The 18,370-nt window shown below is 56.5% G+C and overlaps 2 protein-coding genes across 12 annotated transcripts in view; one reads left to right on the forward strand and one right to left on the reverse strand.

Moving 5' to 3' along the window:
• The window catches only part of Cdh23 (cadherin related 23), a 373,574-nt gene extending 360,436 nt beyond the window's left edge, over positions 1-13,138 (forward strand). For 5 of the 9 annotated variants that reach the window (XM_023718494.1, XM_023718495.1, XM_023718511.1 and 2 more), the window contains 16 exons: positions 1,414-1,591; positions 1,737-1,948; positions 3,704-3,895; positions 4,023-4,136; positions 4,755-4,884; positions 4,976-5,227; positions 5,306-5,467; positions 7,394-7,650; positions 8,291-8,388; positions 8,714-8,834; positions 8,910-8,989; positions 9,086-9,126; positions 9,211-9,286; positions 9,604-9,733; positions 9,895-10,017; positions 11,244-13,138. In XM_023718494.1, coding sequence (XP_023574262.1) covers positions 1,414-1,591; positions 1,737-1,948; positions 3,704-3,895; positions 4,023-4,136; positions 4,755-4,884; positions 4,976-5,227; positions 5,306-5,467; positions 7,394-7,650; positions 8,291-8,388; positions 8,714-8,834; positions 8,910-8,989; positions 9,086-9,126; positions 9,211-9,286; positions 9,604-9,733; positions 9,895-10,017; positions 11,244-11,570 — 2,493 coding nt within the window. In that variant the 3' untranslated portion in view covers positions 11,571-13,138. Of the gene's footprint in view, positions 1-1,413; positions 1,592-1,736; positions 1,949-3,703; positions 3,896-4,022; positions 4,137-4,754; positions 4,885-4,975; positions 5,228-5,305; positions 5,468-7,393; positions 7,651-8,290; positions 8,389-8,713; positions 8,835-8,909; positions 8,990-9,085; positions 9,127-9,210; positions 9,287-9,603; positions 9,734-9,894; positions 10,018-10,269; positions 10,375-11,243 lie in introns of all 9 variants that reach the window. The other 4 variants (XM_023718498.1, XM_023718503.1, XM_004623980.2 and 1 more) reach the window with 2 other exon arrangements.
• The window catches only part of Psap (prosaposin), a 31,524-nt gene continuing 25,505 nt past the window's right edge, over positions 12,352-18,370 (reverse strand). For all 3 annotated transcript variants that reach the window (XM_023718525.1, XM_023718524.1, XM_023718522.1), the window contains 7 exons: positions 16,867-16,998; positions 15,638-15,733; positions 15,036-15,261; positions 14,790-14,947; positions 14,489-14,569; positions 14,207-14,314; positions 12,352-13,354 (listed from right to left, as the gene is read on the reverse strand). In XM_023718525.1, coding sequence (XP_023574293.1) covers positions 13,319-13,354; positions 14,207-14,314; positions 14,489-14,569; positions 14,790-14,947; positions 15,036-15,261; positions 15,638-15,733; positions 16,867-16,998 — 837 coding nt within the window. In that variant the 3' untranslated portion in view covers positions 12,352-13,318. The remainder of the gene's footprint in view (positions 13,355-14,206; positions 14,315-14,488; positions 14,570-14,789; positions 14,948-15,035; positions 15,262-15,637; positions 15,734-16,866; positions 16,999-18,370) is intronic.

An 18,370-nucleotide genomic window follows, 5' to 3' on the forward strand; every position in this document is an offset into this window, starting at 1 on the left:
CAAGAAATGTAACTTTTGTATCTGATAAGGTCAGCCAAGTACTCTCAGGATTTATCCTGTAGCCCTGTACCACCCTTTGAACATCCTTTTGTCAGTGTCTGACATGAGGATGAGTCCCGGCCATTGCTTGACCAATTTGCTCTCTGTGAAAGCTTGAGAAAATGTTTTTTCTCTCTATGTGTCACATTTATGAATACCAGGGATATTAATGAGAGCTCCAGCTCCAGACCCCTTTCCACTCCAGTGCTGGTGTCCACACTGTAACTCTGAGCCCAGCATCTCACCTTCTGAGCTCTGTCCTGTTTCTTACCCAGAATCCTAGGCCAACCATAGTGGCACACACCTGTGATCCCAGCACTCAGGAGGCTGAGGCAGGAGGATCACTGCCAATCATAAGCTAGCCTGGGCTACATAGTGAGTTTAGGCCAGCTTGAACTGCATAGCAAGACCCTGTCTCAAAGAAAAGAAAAGCAAAAATCTTAATCCTGGATGCTTTGCTGTCTCTTTATTCTTCTTCATAACTATGCAAAGGAAACTCTCCAGAAGGGACTGGGGGGGGTTGCTGAGTGGACCTGACAAATCCTCTTGGGCAGGCAGTGGGGCAGAGCTGTGAGCACCCCACACATGACTGCAGCCTATCCCTGCCACACATGCATGCACCAAGCAGAGGAAGGCAGCATCTCCCGAGTAGACAGGTTCCACGAGCCGAACACCCTGGCTTTGCCTGTGAACCTCTCTGAACCTCAGTTGCCCCATCTGCAAAGAGTGCAGCAGAAGACATGACCAGGACTGGGGACGTAAGGTGGTTTGACTGCTTGCCAGGTGCACAGAGGGTCCTCAAAATCGCTGTCCTGAGAGCTGTGAGGGCTCTCCAGTCAGGATGAGGATGAGAGGCCTCCTGCTGTGCTGTGTCTCTGGGCCCTGCCCTGGGCCGTGGGTCAGCAGGGAAACCCAAGCCCCCAGCCAGGCACAAATCCCAGGCCAGAGGAGCCTGAGGAAGGGACAGGATCCCAGCAGCCCAGTGTGAAGGTCCAGAGGGTGGAGCCACACTTCCAGGGCCACTGTGTGGCTCAGCAAAGGACAAAGGAGAAGGGGCAGGGAAGGGGTCCCACTGCTGCAGGCCCAACTCAGACCGTGTCACCCACAAGCCTACTTAGTGGTGGAGTACTCACCGGGACCAGGCACTGCGCTTGGGAGCCAGCAGACATCACTTTGTGTGAGCTCACAAGGAAGCTGAAAGAGAAGATCCTGTTGTCCCATTCTAGTGAGGGAAACTGAGGCTACAGGGGTTAAGTAAGGGCATTACCTGTCCCTCCTCTACCCCACCTTATTCTTGGGTGATTCGTCCCCTGAGGCAGCTACCTTCACACTCCCGAATTTTGGCCTTGACCTTTGGCCTTGACCTTCCTGCAGGTGGTGATCCAGGTGCTAGATGTCAATGACTGCCGGCCCCAGTTCTCCAAGCCCCAGTTCAGCACCAGCGTGTATGAGAATGAGCCATCAGGCACCTCCGTCATCACCATGCTGGCCACTGACCAGGACGAGGGCGCCAATGGGGAGCTATCCTACTCACTCGAGGGCCCCGGCATGGGTATGTGGCCTGCCTGGATGCCCCGGGTGATGCGGGGCTGCAAGGAGCAGGGCGCCATGCCCACAGCCCCAGGCCAGGAGGATGAGGGGGGATGGGAAGCTGGTCTCAGCCAGAGCCACCCCTGTGCTCCTGCCCCACCCACCAGAGGCCTTCCACGTGGACACGGACTCAGGCCTGGTGACTACGCAGCGCCCACTGCAGTCCTATGAGAGGTTCAACCTGACCGTGGTGGCCACAGATGGCGGGGAGCCCCCTCTCTGGGGCACCACCATGCTCCTGGTAGAGGTCATCGACGTCAATGACAACCGGCCTGTCTTCGTGCGCCCACCCAATGGCACCATCCTGCACATCAGAGAGGTACTCCTGGCACGAGGATCTCCTGCTCGCCAGCGTCCCCTTTCCTCTTCCAGCAGCTGTCAGGCCCTTCCTCGTCAGGGCAGGGCAACTGAGGCCACATGGGGCAGACTTCCACAATGCCACACGGAGCAGTGCTGAACAATGGTTAGCAGGGTGGGCCCTGGTAGCAAAGGATCTTGGGTTCTCGTGTAAGTTGATTGCTTACCAATTAAAGGAACCTGAGCAAGTAACTTCTCTAAATCAGTTTTTCATCTGCAAATGGGACTAATAATAGTAAATGCCCTATCCCTAGATGTTTACCAACAAAGACAGTCTCCCCTGTACCCACTTCCCCTGTGTCTCTATCATGTCATGATAGATGACATGATAGTGCCACATCCTGGGCTGGGGTCAGCATCAGTGACCAGCGGACGAGGTGGCTGGGCTTCTGGAATCTTCCAATTCTGTTTATCCCTTGGTCTGTGGCCATAGGAAGCCACAGGAGGTTACCCTGCATCTGCTCTTCCCCTTTCTCCTGAAATTTCGGCCCAAAATGCCACTTGGAGATGCAGTTGGGCTATCTGACTTGTTTTTGTCCCCTCAAAAGTCAGCATGTCTCCATGTCTCAGGATGCTAGGACCATGTTGCCACTCTGTGTTCCTTTTGGGACCCCACAGGTGCAAATCCTCCCAGGGCTGAGCTCCAAGAACCTTGCCCTCCTGTCCCTCCCATCTGTGGTGACCGAGTGGCTCTCTTTGCTCTGAGCAACCTTGTAGCAACCTGCAGTTTCCACCTTCTTGCCAACAGCTTGTTTTCATTATCCTAATTTTTTCACTTGTTCAGTCTCATTCTAATTTCTATTTTCTTGTCAGTGGCCTCAAATCTTTTTTGTGGAATGAAACAGTATGTAAACTAATAATAATCTAGTTCTTTTTCCACACCAAAGGCCCTCAGTTTTCCTCTTCAATGGTTCCATATTGAGGAAGATTTATGTCCCCTGAACAACCAGCATTTGTAAAGTAATGATCTATTTGTCATCCCACTTTTTATTAATTAGATGGAACAGTGCCATTTGGAACTTCTGATTGTCATGATAGATGACATAAGCATGAAAGTCATGCCCAGCTGATAGTTTTTCAACTAAAAGCAAAGAAATGAACTCTTTTTTTTTTCTTTTGGCCCTGGACAGTCTTATCATTTGTTAGGTTTTCGGTGCCTAGTTGTAACTCAAGGGAATTTAGGAGCCTAAGGCTCAGATTAAGTACCTGGTCCAAGGTCTGCAGTGAGTCTATAATAATCTCTAGCCACCAAATCAGGCTGTTAGAGTGTCCTCCATTTCCTGGCTCCCTACTGGACAGGTGGCACTGTTTGGAGACACCCAGAGTTCTATGATTAGGGTGGCAGAGACAGCAAGACAGACACAGGACAGAGGGCCACTGTGACCGCTATGGAGATTCATTCTGCCGATTCCTCTATGGCTCAGCATTCAGGGATGGTGTGAGCTCTGTGCAGTGGTCACCGGGGACTGCTTGAAGCATGTGGATTCAGTGTGGACCGTCTGTCGGCAGCCAGTGGAGTCGGCTTGGGGAGGGGGAAGCAGGTGGCAGAGGCTTAGAATCCTGAGACCCTGCCCTGCTGGACAGTGCTTCCCAAGAACACTGGCCAGTGGCAAGGACTTTTGGCGAGGATAGGTGAAGTGGCAGCAGCTCCCTCAGAACTGGGAGCTGAGTCTCCTTCAGATGTCCGAGTGCCTCTGTCCCGTCCTCCCCTGTGCAGGAGATCCCTCTGCGCTCCAACGTGTACGAGGTCTTCGCCACAGATAAGGATGAGGGCCTCAATGGGGCTGTGCGCTACAGTTTCCTGAAGACAGCGGGCAACCGCGACTGGGAGTTCTTCACCATCGACCCTGTCAGCGGCCTCATCCAGACAGCACAGCGCCTGGACCGTGAGAAGCAGGCAGTGTACAGCGTAAGGAGCGGGCTGGGCGGACCTTCTACCAGGAACATGTGCAAGGACCCATCCAGGGGAGCTGGGGACTGCACACTGGGCTCCAAACCCCCTCCCCACCTTCACCCTCTGCTCTCCTCTGCCCTAGCTTATCTTGGTGGCCAGTGACCTGGGCCAGCCAGTGCCATATGAGACCATGCAGCCACTGCAGGTGGCCCTGGAAGACATCGACGACAATGAGCCGCTCTTCATGAGGCCTCCTGTGAGCCAGCCCACCCCCTGCACTGCTCACACCCGCACAGGGACTCCCTGCCTGCCCACACACACCTTGTGCATGCTCCCCTGTGCACGGTGCCCCAAGGCACGTTGGCCACACGTGGGAAACATCTGTCTGCATATGCTTCACATGGGGACCGTGTGAAGCCACTGAGTAGCCACTGAGTAGCTGTGCTGAGGCATGATCCAGGGTCAGAAGAGCAGACACAAATGCCTGGTTCATGGAGCTGGTACTTGTGTGGAGTCTGTGTGTGTGTGTGTGTGTGTGTGTGTGTGTGTGTGTACATTTTTGCACACACATATACCAGGCATGAAAATCAGCTTGGATTTATTGCACTTTGTCCTCTTGGACTTACATGCCTGAATGTCCTCTGGGGACAGCATTGTGCACGTGAAAGTGTATGGGTGCCCCCGTCATTAAGCGCCCCTTTGGGGGCTGGGATGCTGCTGAGAACATACCAAGCCCAGCCCCACCCTCACAGATGTCACCACTGGCCAGTAAAATCCCACAGCCCAAGCAAAGCCAGGGCCCCAGGAGCTCTGGAGGGTGTGGAGGCTCCCCGTAGCCTCCAATGACAGTGTCCTCCTCCTCCTCCTCCTGCAGAAAGGCAGCCCCCAGTACCAGCTGCTGACGGTGCCCGAGCACTCGCCCCGTGGCACCCTCGTGGGCAACGTGACAGGCGCCGTGGATGCTGATGAGGGTTCCAACGCCATCGTGTACTACTTCATTGCAGGTGGGGCCTGGTAGAGTGACCACCCCGCCTGCTCTTCAGCCAGAGATACCCACTGAGCCTGGCCTTCACCCAGGCCGTGTGCCCCCTGCAGCTGGCAACGAGGAGAAGAACTTCTACCTGCAGCCTGACGGGCGCCTGCTGGTGCTGCAGGACCTGGACCGGGAGCGGGAAGCTGTCTTCTCCTTCATTGTCAAGGCCTCCAGCAACCGCAGCTGGACGCCACCCCGCGGACCCACTCTGGCCCTCGACCTGGTCACGGACCTCACCCTGCAGGAGGTGCGCGTGGTGCTAGAGGACATCAACGACCAGCCACCACGCTTCACCAAAGCAGAGTACACTGCAGGTGCAGGGCCCAGAGCCGGGGCGCAGGGTGTTGGGGGGCTCCTCCCCAGCACTCACACCGCCCTGCCTGTCCCTGCAGGGGTGGCTACCGATGCCAAGGTGGGCTCAGAGCTCATCCAGGTGCTGGCTCTAGATGAGGACATTGGTAACAACAGCCTCGTCTTCTACGGCATCCTGGCCATCCACTACTTCCGGGCCCTGGCCAACGACTCGGAGGACGTGGGCCAGGTCTTCACCATGGGTATGAGCCTGGCCACTCACGGGGTCTCTAGCCAAGACCTTGCAGTCGCTGTGTAGCTGTAGCCTGCAGGACATGGGCCTGTGTGAGCACCACAGAATGTCGTGGCTTCCAGTCAGCCTGTCTGTCTGTCCATCTCTGCCCATCCATTCTGTAATCCACCTACTCCTCTCTGTCCACCTGCTCTTTCCTGTTTTCGCACCTATTATCCATCCATGTACCTCCCCCCTCTCGTGTGCCAGGTGGGAACACACACTTACAGTACGCACATGTGCCATGCCCTGGCCGAAGGCCTGGCTGAGACCAGGGCAGGTTCCAGCAGTGCCTCTACCCATGACCTTCCTCTCTTGTTTTTGTTCTAAGACCCCTCGTTTATGTGCCAGTCTTAACTGCCGGGGAGAATTCCCTGCCCTGGTACTTGGGGCACACCCGGTCTTCCTCCCAGCCCCTCGCCACGACCCTGCTGCAGCCCGCTGTGTCTAGCCAAGCAGAACCAGCTGCTGTTTCCTCAGCCAGCTCCCTCTCATCCACCCTGGGCCTTTGACCACTCTGCCTTTGTGTCCTAGACTGCTGCCCTGCCCTGTCCCTGCCTTCAGATACGCTTCCCCCAGCCTTCAAAGTCTAGTTCCTGGGCAGCTCCTCCCATTACACCACAACACACTGTCACTCTGACCTCTGAGCTCTCACTGCTCAAGATACTGAGTAAGTGATACAGCTGGGAAGGAGCACCCACGTCTACTATTTCTTCTTTCTTTCTGTTTTTCTCTCTTATGTATTTAGTACAGGTTCTACAGGGTCTCGCTACATAGATTGGACTCAGAGTGATTCTCCTGTTTTCAGCTTCCCATGCGCTGCAGGCGTGTGCTACCACGCCCAGTCTCAATTGCCATCTCAGTGCACCCCAAGGGTGGGGCCAGCATAGCATGCCAAGAATTGAACCCCAACCACTGTGTTCTGCCTAAGCAGGCGCTTTAGTCCGCTGAGCTATCTGACCGGCCCACAGGTCTACTGTTTCTAAGAGAAGTCTGCTGCCTGGGTGTAGTAGTGCGCTCCCAGCACTCAGGAGGCTGAAGCAGGGAGAGCACCTGGAGTTGAAATCCACCTGGACTATACAGTGAACTCAAGGCTGGCCTGAGCTACATAGCGAGACCTAGGAAAGGAGGGAGGAAGGGAGGTAGGCATGGAGAAAGAGAGAGACAGACAGACAAACAGAGACTGGGACAGAGTAGGGGGAGGCCATACTGCGCCATGCTGTGCTACCTCTTGTCCCCATACTGTGTGGAATTCTGAAGTGCCTGTGTATGAGAGATACTAAGAGGGCTCAGAAGTGGCACTGGTCCCTCATCACAGGACTCCAGAGTCACAAACTTGTTGTCTTTGGGCCAGAGTAATCCATAGTTGTATTTTAATATGTAATGTTTTAATTAAAATTTAGGCAGTAGGGCCGGCTGGATAGCTCAGTGGACTAAAGCACCTGCTTAGCCAGGTGCGGGGACCGGGATTTGATCCCTGGTGTGCCATGCTGGCGCCACCCCCAGGGAGCGCTGAGACAAGGTTGAGCCTGGGTGTGGTGGTGCACACCTGTAATCCCAGCACTTTGGGAGGCTGAAAACAGAGTCCGATCTGTGTAGTGAGACTCTGTAGACCCTGTACTAAATACATTAAAAAAAAAAACCTTAGGAAATAATTAAACATGGTTTTAACCATGGTGTGTGGCTTCTCTAGCAAGTGCAGGTCTGGCAGCCCAGGCTGCACCCTGTGACAGTGCTCAGAGTTGCTGCCCCCTGGATGGGCCTTGCTCTCATCCAGCTGTCATTGTTGCTGTTGCTGAGCCCCACATCCCCGGGACCCTGCTCTTTGCCCTTCTGGGAGGGGTACCAGGAGGCCGGTGGTCCCTGAGCTGCACCCCTGTCCCGGCTCCCCCTGCAGGCAGTGTAGATGGCATCCTGCGCACCTTTGACCTCTTCATGGCCTACAGCCCTGGCTACTTTGTGGTGGACATTGTGGCCCGAGACCTGGCAGGCCACAATGACACAGCCATCATTGGCATCTACATCCTGAGGGATGACCAGCGCGTGAAGATTGTCATTAATGAGATCCCTGACCGTGTGCGGGGCTTTGAGGAGGAGTTCATTCGCCTGCTGTCCAACATCACTGGCGCCATCGTCAACACAGATGATGTGCAGGTGACCAGGGGACAAACCTTAAACCAGGGGCAGTGGGAGAAGGGAGGCCAATTCCCCGGGAGAGGGGGAGGTGGCAAGGTCAGAAGCAGGGGAGCAGGCCTGTGTCTGCTCAGCCTGGGCAGCATGGCTCTGAGGACCAGGTCTTTGGGCCTCAGCTTCTTCATCTATAAGCTGGAGTTGGTAGGGCTGGCCAAATAGCTCAGCAGATTAAAGCACCTGCAAGCAGGTGCAGGAGCCGGGTGTTTGATCCTCTAGCCTGCTGTGCTGGCCCCACCCCTGGGGTGTGCTGAGCCAGCAAGTGAGACTGGGCGTGGTGGTGCGCACCTGTTATCCCAGCTCTTGGGAGGCTGTAAACAGGCAGATCACTAGGAGTCCAATCTGGTAGTGAGACCCTGAACACCCTGTAGATCCTTCCCTAAAATTAAAAAAAAAAAAATTTTAATATATATATGTATTTATAAGCTGGGGCTGGTCATAGCACCTGTGTGTGATGTGAATGAACTAACAGGCACCATGCTTAGTCCCTGTGAGTACCGAGTAGAGCTAGGTCTACTGCAGGGCAGGTGTTGGGGCTTCAGAAGAAACCTGCCCACCCATGCCCTGGCTTGCCGGCCACACCCCAAAGTCCCTTCTCCCCTAGTTCCATGTGGACAAGAAGGGACGGGTGAACTTCGCGCAGACAGAGCTGCTCATCCATGTGGTGAACCGCGACACCAACAGAATCCTGGATGTGGACCGGTGGGTGGGGCTGTCCTCGGCGCTGGGTAGGGGACCCTCCAAGGAGGCCCGGCAGTGTCTGTGTCCCTCTGAGCCGTACGCTCCCATGTGTGTAAGGGAGTGTAAGTATGCCCATCCCTAAGGACTGAATGGGCCCGGACAAAAGGCCTGGGCACCCAGAGCCTCCACACTGTCCTAGCTGGGGGGCCTTCCTACTGTCGGCCCCAGGGAGAGGGTGGATTCCGGGGGTCCAGGCAGGTGGGCAGCAACTACCAGCCGTCAGGCTTGACCGCCAGGGAGTGTTGCGTGGTGGCTGAGCCTGAAGCTGAGCCCTGCGCTCACCCAGGGTGATCCAGATGATTGATGAGAACAAGGAACAGCTGCGGAATCTTTTCCGGAACTACAACGTGCTGGACGTGCAGCCCGCCATCTCCATCCGGCTGCCAGATGACATGTCCGCCCTGCAGGTACCCGCGGCACTGCCCCCCCAGGTCTGCGTGGTGCCCCAGAGCCCGCCCTGACGTGCCCTCCTCGCCCCCCAGATGGCGATCATTGTGCTGGCCATCCTCCTCTTCCTGGCGGCCATGCTCTTCATCCTCATGAACTGGTACTACAGGACTGTGTGAGTGTCCCCACGCAGCGCGGTGCAGGCAGGCAGGGCCAGCGCTTGAGATGCAAGCCTGGCCCACCTAACAGCGCCCTCTCTGCTTCTCCCTAGACACAAGAGGAAGCTCAAAGCCATAGTGGCGGGTTCGGCAGGTAAGTGTGGGCTACAGTGGGGCCGTGGGAGTAAGACAGAGTGCCACTGCTGGCTGCACCCCTCCTTTCCCCTCCACACCCCAGCCCTTCTCCCTGCAGGGAACCGCGGCTTCATCGACATCATGGACATGCCCAACACCAACAAGTACTCCTTCGATGGGTGAGTGGGCGCCCGACCTGCCCCACCTGGGAAAGGCTGAGGTGAGAGCGCCCCCTGGTGGCGTAGCCACCGTCTCTCACCTGCTTGCAGAGCTGGAGCCCTGACCTGCTGGGCCTGCAGTTGGGTGCAGACTTTGGCTGCTGAGTAGGTGAGGCAGAGTGTAACCTCAATGCCAAAGCTATCCAGACTGCCACATGGTCCTCCCCTAGCAGGCTCCTGATGCCATTCGCAAGGAGCTGTCCAGTTTTGAGGGCATCTGTCCACTCCAGCCCTCCCACTTTGCTAACTCTTTTCTATACCCTGACCCCCAACCGCAGAGCCAACCCCGTGTGGCTGGATCCCTTCTGCCGGAACCTGGAGCTGGCGGCCCAGGCCGAGCATGAGGATGACCTGCCCGAGAACCTGAGTGAGATCGCAGACCTGTGGAACAGCCCCACCCGTACCCATGTGAGCCGGGCCACAGCAGGGCCAGGCCAGTGTTGGGGAGGGTCCCAGGAGGGGCAGCTCCTTGCCACCTCTGGCCAAGAAGCTGGGTCCTTTGGGAGCGGCCCCCACCTGGTGTGTGTGTGCAGGTGTGCTCTGCCCCAGCCAGTGTCTCCTCTTCCCAGGGAACCTTTGGGCGTGAGCCAGCAGCAGTCAAGCCTGATGATGACCGGTACCTGCGGGCAGCCATCCAGGAGTACGACAACATTGCCAAGCTGGGCCAGATCATTCGCGAGGGTCCCATCAAGGTGAGCCCTCCCTGAGGGTTCCTGTGCCCAGCCCCTGGCTGAACGTTGACCCCACTGCCAACAGTTCAGGGACTCAGCTAGACCTACCTGGGTGAGGCCAGCACAGCATAGCCTAGAGGCCTAGGCACTGAAGCTAAAGAAGCCTGTACCCTGGCTCCTGATCCTGGAACCTCCCAAGCCTATGCACCCACCTCCCACGGAGCAAGGGGTGGAGCTGACGGCTCCGTGGGGTTAACCCTCTCCCTCCCTCAGGGCTCACTGCTGAAGGTGGTCCTGGAGGATTACCTGCGGCTCAAAAAGCTCTTTGCACAGCGGATGGTGCAAAAAGCCTCCTCCTGCCACTCTTCCATCTCTGAGGTAGCCACAGGCGGGCGGGAGCTGTGTGCCGTGCCCCATTTCTGGGGATGCTTTCTCACTCTCCTGCCACCCTTCTCAGTGCTGAGCCCAGAAGCCAGGGCCAAAGACTACCCAGTGTGTGTCCAGGAAGGTGCTTCTTGGGGATGGGGTGGCTCAGAGACAGTGTTTCTCAGATTCCAGGAGCCCCAAAGACCTTGCAGGGCTGGTAGCACTCTAAGAAACTGGCTGTCAGGGTCGAAGGGGCCTGCGCATGTGCCTTCGGCAACGTCAATGTTTCCTGAAGTGCTGAGATCTCAGCATCAAAAAGAGTTTAAGGCGGGAGGACTGCTGTGAGTTTGAGGCCAGCCTGAACAAGAGAAACTGTCTCAAAAAAACAAAACAAACAAACAAACAAACAAAAAAACAGCTGAGTATACACTGTATACTTTTGTCCTGCCTGATAGAAGTTCCAAAGTACTGAGTTCTGACCACATCCTGTGTCCCCTTCTGCTTCTCCTGAGAACATGTGTTACGTGGACATGACTGTAACTGGTCATGCTTTTGGCCAGCTTGATTACAAACCCAGATACAGCTGTGCCACAGGACCATTAGAACAAGGTGATAGTCACATAGGAAGCCCTCACGCCCCAGCACACACGTAGTGCCTGCAAGGTCCATGGTCCCCCACTGCAGCCAGTCTGAAGGTGGTCCTGCAGGACTGGCTGCAGCAGCGTCGGAGGCCATAGGCCTGCTGGGACGTTCTGTGTATGCAGTAGGGAGGAAGCAGAGGCTTGGTCAGAACGCCAGGGCCACCCACCCGCTTAGCCCTTGGGCACGGCCCTGAGCCTGTGGGGGTTTCTGAGCCACTGGGAGTTCCTGACCTCTTGCAGCTGATCCAGACGGAGCTGGATGAGGAGCCGGGAAGCCACAGCCCAGGCCACGGCAGCCTGCGCTTCCGCCACAAGCCGCCCATGGAGCTCAAGGGGCCAGACGGGATCCACGTGGTGCACGGCAGCACAGGCACGCTGCTGGCTACTGACCTCAGCAGCCTGCCCGAGGACGACCAGAAGGGCCTGGGCCGCTCCCTGGAGACACTGACCACCGCAGAAGCCACAGTCTTTGAGCGCAATGCCCGCACGGAGTCTGCCAAATCCACGCCCCTGCACAAGCTCCGGGACGTGATCATGGAGAGCCCCCTGGAAATCACGGAGCTCTGACTGCCGGGCCCACACTGTGGGAGCAGCTCATCCGGGGCAGGATCGGGGCCAGGCCCGCAGGCCAGCGCTGCATGGATGGCCTGGGCTCAGCCCCGATGGCCACACGGCTGCTCAGGCGGATGCAGCTCTGCCAGCTGCTCCTCAGCACCAGATCTCTACCTTCATAAGATTTGTTATTTTTTTATGAAAATCGAACAAAAATGCTAAGCGTTAAGGACATGGTGAGGAGGATCACTGGGACGACGAGTCTGAGACCACGGAGCCCTGCCCAGCCAGCCACCGCCCCCCCAGGCCCGGCAGCACCACTGGCCCACCACAGCTGCCACCCCTCACGCCCCACCCCTCTCCTGCCACCTCCCCACCTGAGGCCCAGGGTTCGCGAGTGACCCCTGCCCTCCCCCTCCAGGTACAGTCAAGGTCGATGGCAGCAGGCCAGCATTCTCCATTTCACTGGCTTCCCCGATGTGCCCAGCTTATAAAATGACTGGCATCCCCTTGGGTTTTGAACGTAGAGTGTTCATGTGTATTCCTTTTTAAAATTATTCCCCCAGCCCTTCCCCACCTGATTTTGTTGAACTGGTACTCAATGAAAGTTTCTGGAATGGTCTGTTTAAAAAGAAAACTCACTCACGAGGACCTGGCAATACATTGGCTCTGGTAAACCACTGTGTGCCAGCATTCAGCTGTTCCCCAAACTCCAGGGAACCCCCACCCAGGGCTTCACTTTCCTGGCCAGGATAGCCCATGGGCACAGAGATGTCACCAAACACTCAGGCCTGGATCTGGTTAATAGAACTTTATTGTTAAATCACCAAAATTTTAGTGCAAAACAATGAAAATCACTAAGTCCATTTAATAGCAAAAGGCTGGCTTGCCGGCTTTGTGTGCAGCCTCCCAGCAACGAGAATGGAAGAGAAGCTTTAGGGCCACACAGGCAGCAGCCAAGACCTGGCCAGTGCCCACCCTGCAAGTGCCTCAGCTTGTCCCCTTCTACCAAGCAGAGGCTTAGGAGCTTGGATCCACATGGACTGGCAAGGGAAGGGCACCAGCACGTGCCGAGCACGAGGCAGCACCCTGGAGCCACAGACACAGCAGCAGGCAGACGGCGGTCACCACCGCGTGAAGGTTTCACAGAAAAGGCAGGCCCACAGGCCCTGCGCAGAGCCAGCAGGGTGCGGCCAGGCAACTGCCCCTCCCCACCCACCCACCCACCCCCAGAACCCCAAACAAGGCATCCACAGAAAAGACAGGAAAGCAAAATCAGAAGGTAGACCTAGGACAACAAACCTGGGTCACTGGGACAATGTCCCGCCAGTGTCCTCCAAGCCACCAGGAGTTACTCTCAAACTCTATTACAATAGGAATTATGTCACTTTCAAAGCCTAATTATTCTGAACTTCTAATCTTCCATATGAAACTCCTTTGTCCAGCAGCAGGAAGGGAGGACAGTCCTTCTGTAGGGCAGGAGGTGGCCCCAGAGCCCATCTACCTCTCAGGGCTTGAAGAAAAGTCCAAGCCAGCCCAGAGAACTCCTCCCACAGCAGGCGCCATGTGTGTCCTCAACTTTCCAACACACAAAGGACACTGAAAGTGGCTCTAGCGCCTCCCACGTGACAACAACGCTACAGTGAGGGAGAGAAATGAGGTCAAGGGAAAGAACCTAGTTTGCAACAAAGTCATATAGGTCTGTGTGTTGTCCAAGACACACGAGGAGGGAAGGATGCTACAGTTCCTGCAGGGACGATGCTCTAGTTCCACACGTGACGTTTGCAATGTTCAATAGCCTGGGGGGAGAGAAGGAACTGGGTTTAGGCCTCAGATGACAAGCCGCTGTACTAGCCTGTTGGCATCACACACTACCCAAAAAGAGGACCAGGTATCTTCCCCTAGGTCCGCTGGTACGAGATGCTGAGGGCCCAGGATGACTCCTGAAAAGGGAGAGCTTTGGGGACCTTCCAGATGGCCCCCTACAAGCAAGGCCCAGAGCCTCTTCACCACTCACACCAGCCCCAGCCCACTGCTACCTGGCCTGGCCTGTCCCACAGCTAGGGCAGGGTCCAGCTGAGGCCTCGGGCAGTGGCCCCAATACAGCCAGGGTGTGGGCCTCTTTGTCCCTCCCCGCAGGGGCCACAATGACTAATCTCCCAATGGGGTCACAAGGAAACCCAGGGAAAAAGGGAAAAGTTGTGCAAAGCAGTATTAAGTAACATTTGGCCTTTTCCAGGCCCCAAGTCCCCACCCAGAAAAGCAGCATCAGGCAAACCTGGCTGCTGGCTGCACAGCCAGTGCTGCCAGGGTACCAGGGAGCTGCTGGCCAGCGTGGGCACTCTGGCTGGGCCACTGGAGAAAAGCTCCAGTAACCAGCTAAAGACCCAGGCTGGGCTCCCGTGAGGCCTGTGCAGGGTACAGAAGGACTCGCTCTGCATGAGTCCCGGACTCTGCGCAATCCCTGCTGTGACTCCGGGCGGACCTGACACCAGCACAGGGCACTGGGGCGGGCAAGCAGAAACGGCCGCCCGCTTCACTCCACAGACAAGGTGCAGGCAGCGCTGCCCTCACTCGGCATCCCGTGCACGGGAAGGCAGGGTGCAAGCTGACCCTGGGCTGGGGCACAGGGAGGGGCCACCCCTACTCACGTTGCACTGCACTGCTGTCTCCATGTTGTGGCACCAGTAGCTGGGGCCCCACACACACTTCTCAGTTCCCAGGAGAGGTTTCCGGGCAGAATGGCAGGCTCCAATTTTCTGTATTCCCAAAAAAGGGGGACGAATTAGAGCCACCTAACTGACCCTTTTCAAAGATGAGGGTAACAGCTGCCAGAAGCATCTGGCATCGTGGCACCCAGAGCAGCAGAGCTGCTGCAGAGCAGAGGCGCGGCGGCCCAGCGCCAGGGGAACAGCTGTCCACCCAAGACTTACTAAGCACACGAAGGATGGGTCCATGACCTCCACGAGGATTTCCAACAACAAGGGCTCATACTGGCTCACAAACTCATCACACTGCCAAGAAAAAGAGACACGTGTCCAGGTCTGGGTGTCCCTGAGAAGAACAGAGTGCTCCTCTACCAGCGCCACTGCCATTCCTGGCCACCCATACCCTCCCTGGCCTCAGTGGCTCCAACCTTTTGCTCCCTGTGAGCCAACAGGTCACTTTGAAGCTAACACGCTGGGCCTCAGCCTCCAACAGGGAGCAGCCCAGCAAGCAGCCCAGCCTCCATACCTGTTTCTGGTAGGGTTCAGGCAGGAAGCTGCAGCCCTTCTCCAGAGCATCCAGGATTTGCTGCTTGGTGCTGTTCTTCTCTAGGTTGTTCTCCAGGTAGCCGACCAGCTTCTTACACACCTCACAGAAGCCACCGTCCTTTAGTGGAGTCACGCGTGCTACACACCAGAGCACAGGGCTTAGCACTGACAAGGTCCCACCAGACCACAGCACGGTGCCCGCCCCTTCGCTGTGCCCTGGACTCACCAGGAGGCGCATGCAGCCTGCGCGGCATGGGCAGCTTGTGCTGGCCAAGGAGGCCCTTGCGGGACGTGCAGAGCTGGAGCTCACTGCACACCAGCTCGGGGCTCATCTCCTGCAGGAGCAGAGACACGATGGAGCTGCCATAAGTGTCCACCACCTCCTGGCACACCTCCGACACGGACTCGGGCAGCAAGGAGCACACACTATCCAGAGCGTGTACGATTTTCTCCTGAAACACATAAGAGGATCCTGTAGGACAGGGGGCTGGGCAGGGCTGGGAAAGGCTGGCCAATGGTGAGGTGTCTCCCTCGACCCCACAAAATCCCATAACAGAGCAAAGGCAGCCCAGCCCGCTGCTAGCTAGCCGAGGGGACCCACAAGTAGAAACCAACGGGTAGAAAGTGCCCTCGTGTCAGGACTGCTGTGCACGTTCCCAGCCCGGAGGTGCAGTGCAGCTCAGCAGTAAAACGCTTGCCTAGCAAGTGCCAGGCTCCAGGTTCCACTCCCAGCAGCACAAAGAAACAGCGGGGCAATGCCCCTCTTCCCCCCAGGCCTCCTGACTCAGGGCACAGGCGTGGGGCTCCCCTTGGAGGAGGGTGGTATACCTCAGTACTGTTGTTGTCAATCAACTCGAACACTTTCTTCACCACATACTCACACGCCTTGCACATAACCTTCTCGTGGGCCCGAACCAGCTCCTGCTGTTGGAAAGACAGAGGATGTTTCAACACGGGGACCCATGTCCCAGGGTCCTGCCCCTAAGGCAGGGGACACAGAAACTGGGGCAACTTAGTATCACACCATGGGCACTGCCTCCTGGATCCAAAATGATATGTGGTCCCTCCCAATCTCCAGCTTCAACTCCATGAGGGACCATCCCTCTTCTCAGGCCCGCTGAACACTCCCTAGCTCCACCTCTCGCCTGCCAACTGTGTGTTCAGTTAGACTCATGTCTATATCACTCTGCGCTCACAGATAGCAGTGAGTCAGAGTCACAAGCACTCCTCAGGTCTGCTCTCAACTTTCCCAAGTCCAGTCAGCACCTAAAACTGCTTTTCTAGATCCTACCTTCAACACAGCAATACTATTAGGCAGAACTTTCTGTGACAGTGCAAGTATTCTTGACCCTTGCTATCCAGGGCCGGAGAAACCAGCTACAAGTGTCTACCAAACATTAAGGAAGGAACAGACGCTCCACTTATGACACAAGCTGTGACTCCATGTTCTCCGGCCTGAACTCGGCAGGTGGGGCGGGCAGGCAGCAGAGGCCCTCACCCCATCCTACGTCCACACACACTGTGAGTGTGAAGGAGACAGCAGACGGCCAGGCGCCCAGATACTCTAGAACAAGCAGCAGCTGTGCCATGTGCTGAGGCAGCAGATGGCCCGGGCTCTGAAGTCATGAGGACATCACTTATTTACCCACGCCTTGAATGCTGCCTGAAGAGCTGAATACAGGCTCATTATGGGCTGGAGCAGCAGGCTTACTCCCAAGAAAGGAGATCTAGGAAACGGCATGAACACCCGCGCACAGGCACAGGCAGCGGGCTTGAGCCCCAGGAAGGGCACTCAGGAAGTCTGTGAAAGGTTACGCCAGAGCTCAGTACCTGAACGGTCTGCTGCAAGAACAAAGACATGAAATCCATTTTGAATAGCACAGAGTGGGGGCAGCGTGGAGAGCACCCACACCGTACACCCAGGGTACCCAGGGCCTCCGATGTGAGACCGTTCAGAGTCAGGCAGAAGCCCAAAATGCATGTGACTCACAGGATATGACACAAGACAGTCTAAGTGCTGTGCAGCCCCAGCCAGCAACAATCGGGACCCCAGGTACCTCGAGGGGCTCCACCAGCTCCAGGGCAGGGAGGGCCTTCTCCGCAGCCACTCTGGCCGGGACCAGGGTCTGCATGGGCACTTCCTTGACCTCAACACAGAACCCGACCAGCGCGCAGATCTCCTTGGGTTGCTGCAGAGAGCACAGAGCCACCGTCAGACACAGCCCACACCCAGTGTCCCTCAGCACCCTCAGGAGCCACGGTCAGGGCCCCGGGACACATCCTAGACCCCTTCCCCAGCCCAGCCTGACAAGGATTCCAGGTTCAACTGAAAAGCCCCATGTCCAGTGACAGAGCAGAGACAGGAGAAATGCTGACATTTTAAACACCCCACTGTGCCACATGGTGCACAGGAGGGCCCATCTGCAAAAGGAGGAATCACTTCAATCACAAGATCTTCCGACAGATCCCTCTCAGCACTCAGCTCCCGGCCAGCCACAGAGAAGGACAGGTTTCAGACATCTGGACCTTCACACTGCGAACCCTCAAGGGAGCCAAGCCAAGCCTACGGTGCTTCGGGCCTGTGGATCTGGTTCCTGGCTCCTCCCCCAACAACTGAAGGTGCAGGACCAGAGCTGCTAAACTCCCAGCCTGTTAAGGAAGGAGGGCTCCACTACTGCTGTGGCTCACCTCGTACTATCATAAGCCTCCAAAATTAAACATGGCTGAGATGGACTAGGAAAAGCACAGCCCAAACTCTGTCTCCGGCACAACTTAAAGAGAAGAGGTCATAAGGCTGAAGATAGAGCTAGCTTTTTTTTTTTTTTTTTTGGGGGGGGGGGGTCTTTTTGAGACAGGGTTTCACTATGCAATTTAGGCTGGCCTTGAGCTCACTTGTAGCCCAGGCTGGTCTCGTACTTATAATGATCTTCCTGCCTCAGCCTCCCAGCAGATGCACCACCATGCCTAGCCTAGAGCAAGCCTTTTATTTTATCTTTGCTTATTACTCTGGTACTGAGAATCAATCTCAGAACCCCATGCTTGCCAGGCAGGCACCATGCCACCCCGCAGCATCCCAGGCCCAAGAGCAAGCTTTTAAGGAGGCCAGGATTTAGGAGGCCTAGGTGGAAATTCAGGCACCTCGTCCAAGCCCACTCCCATCAAGCCTTTAAAGTGCCTTTAGAGCATCTGTGACTCCAACCCTAGAGACAGATGCCAGTGCTCAGAGCAGCCCCAAGGGCACCGGCTCCCCCATCCTGCAGATCCCAAAGGACCCCAAACTGAGAAGGCCAGAAGCCACAACCAAGAGCGTCTCCAAGTCTCTGGACCCACCACAGGGGAGCTACACTCTGGCTGTCTGTAGCTAACGTGCCCATGCAACAGAAGCGTTTCTGTAGTGAGGGAACAGCGCTGAAGACATGCAATGCCCACCCGTGGTGACAGACACAAGACGCTGGCGAGCCAGGCCTCCACTACGGGGAGCTGGGCCACAGCGCTCCGTGACCACGCTGGTGGCTACACACGTGTGCAGGCCTCATTCCCACCCCTTGAAAGAGCGCTCAG

The sequence above is a fragment of the Octodon degus genome, unplaced genomic scaffold (assembly GCF_000260255.1).
Source record: "Octodon degus isolate 3935 unplaced genomic scaffold, OctDeg1.0 scaffold00005, whole genome shotgun sequence".
NCBI lineage: Eukaryota > Metazoa > Chordata > Mammalia > Rodentia > Octodontidae > Octodon > Octodon degus.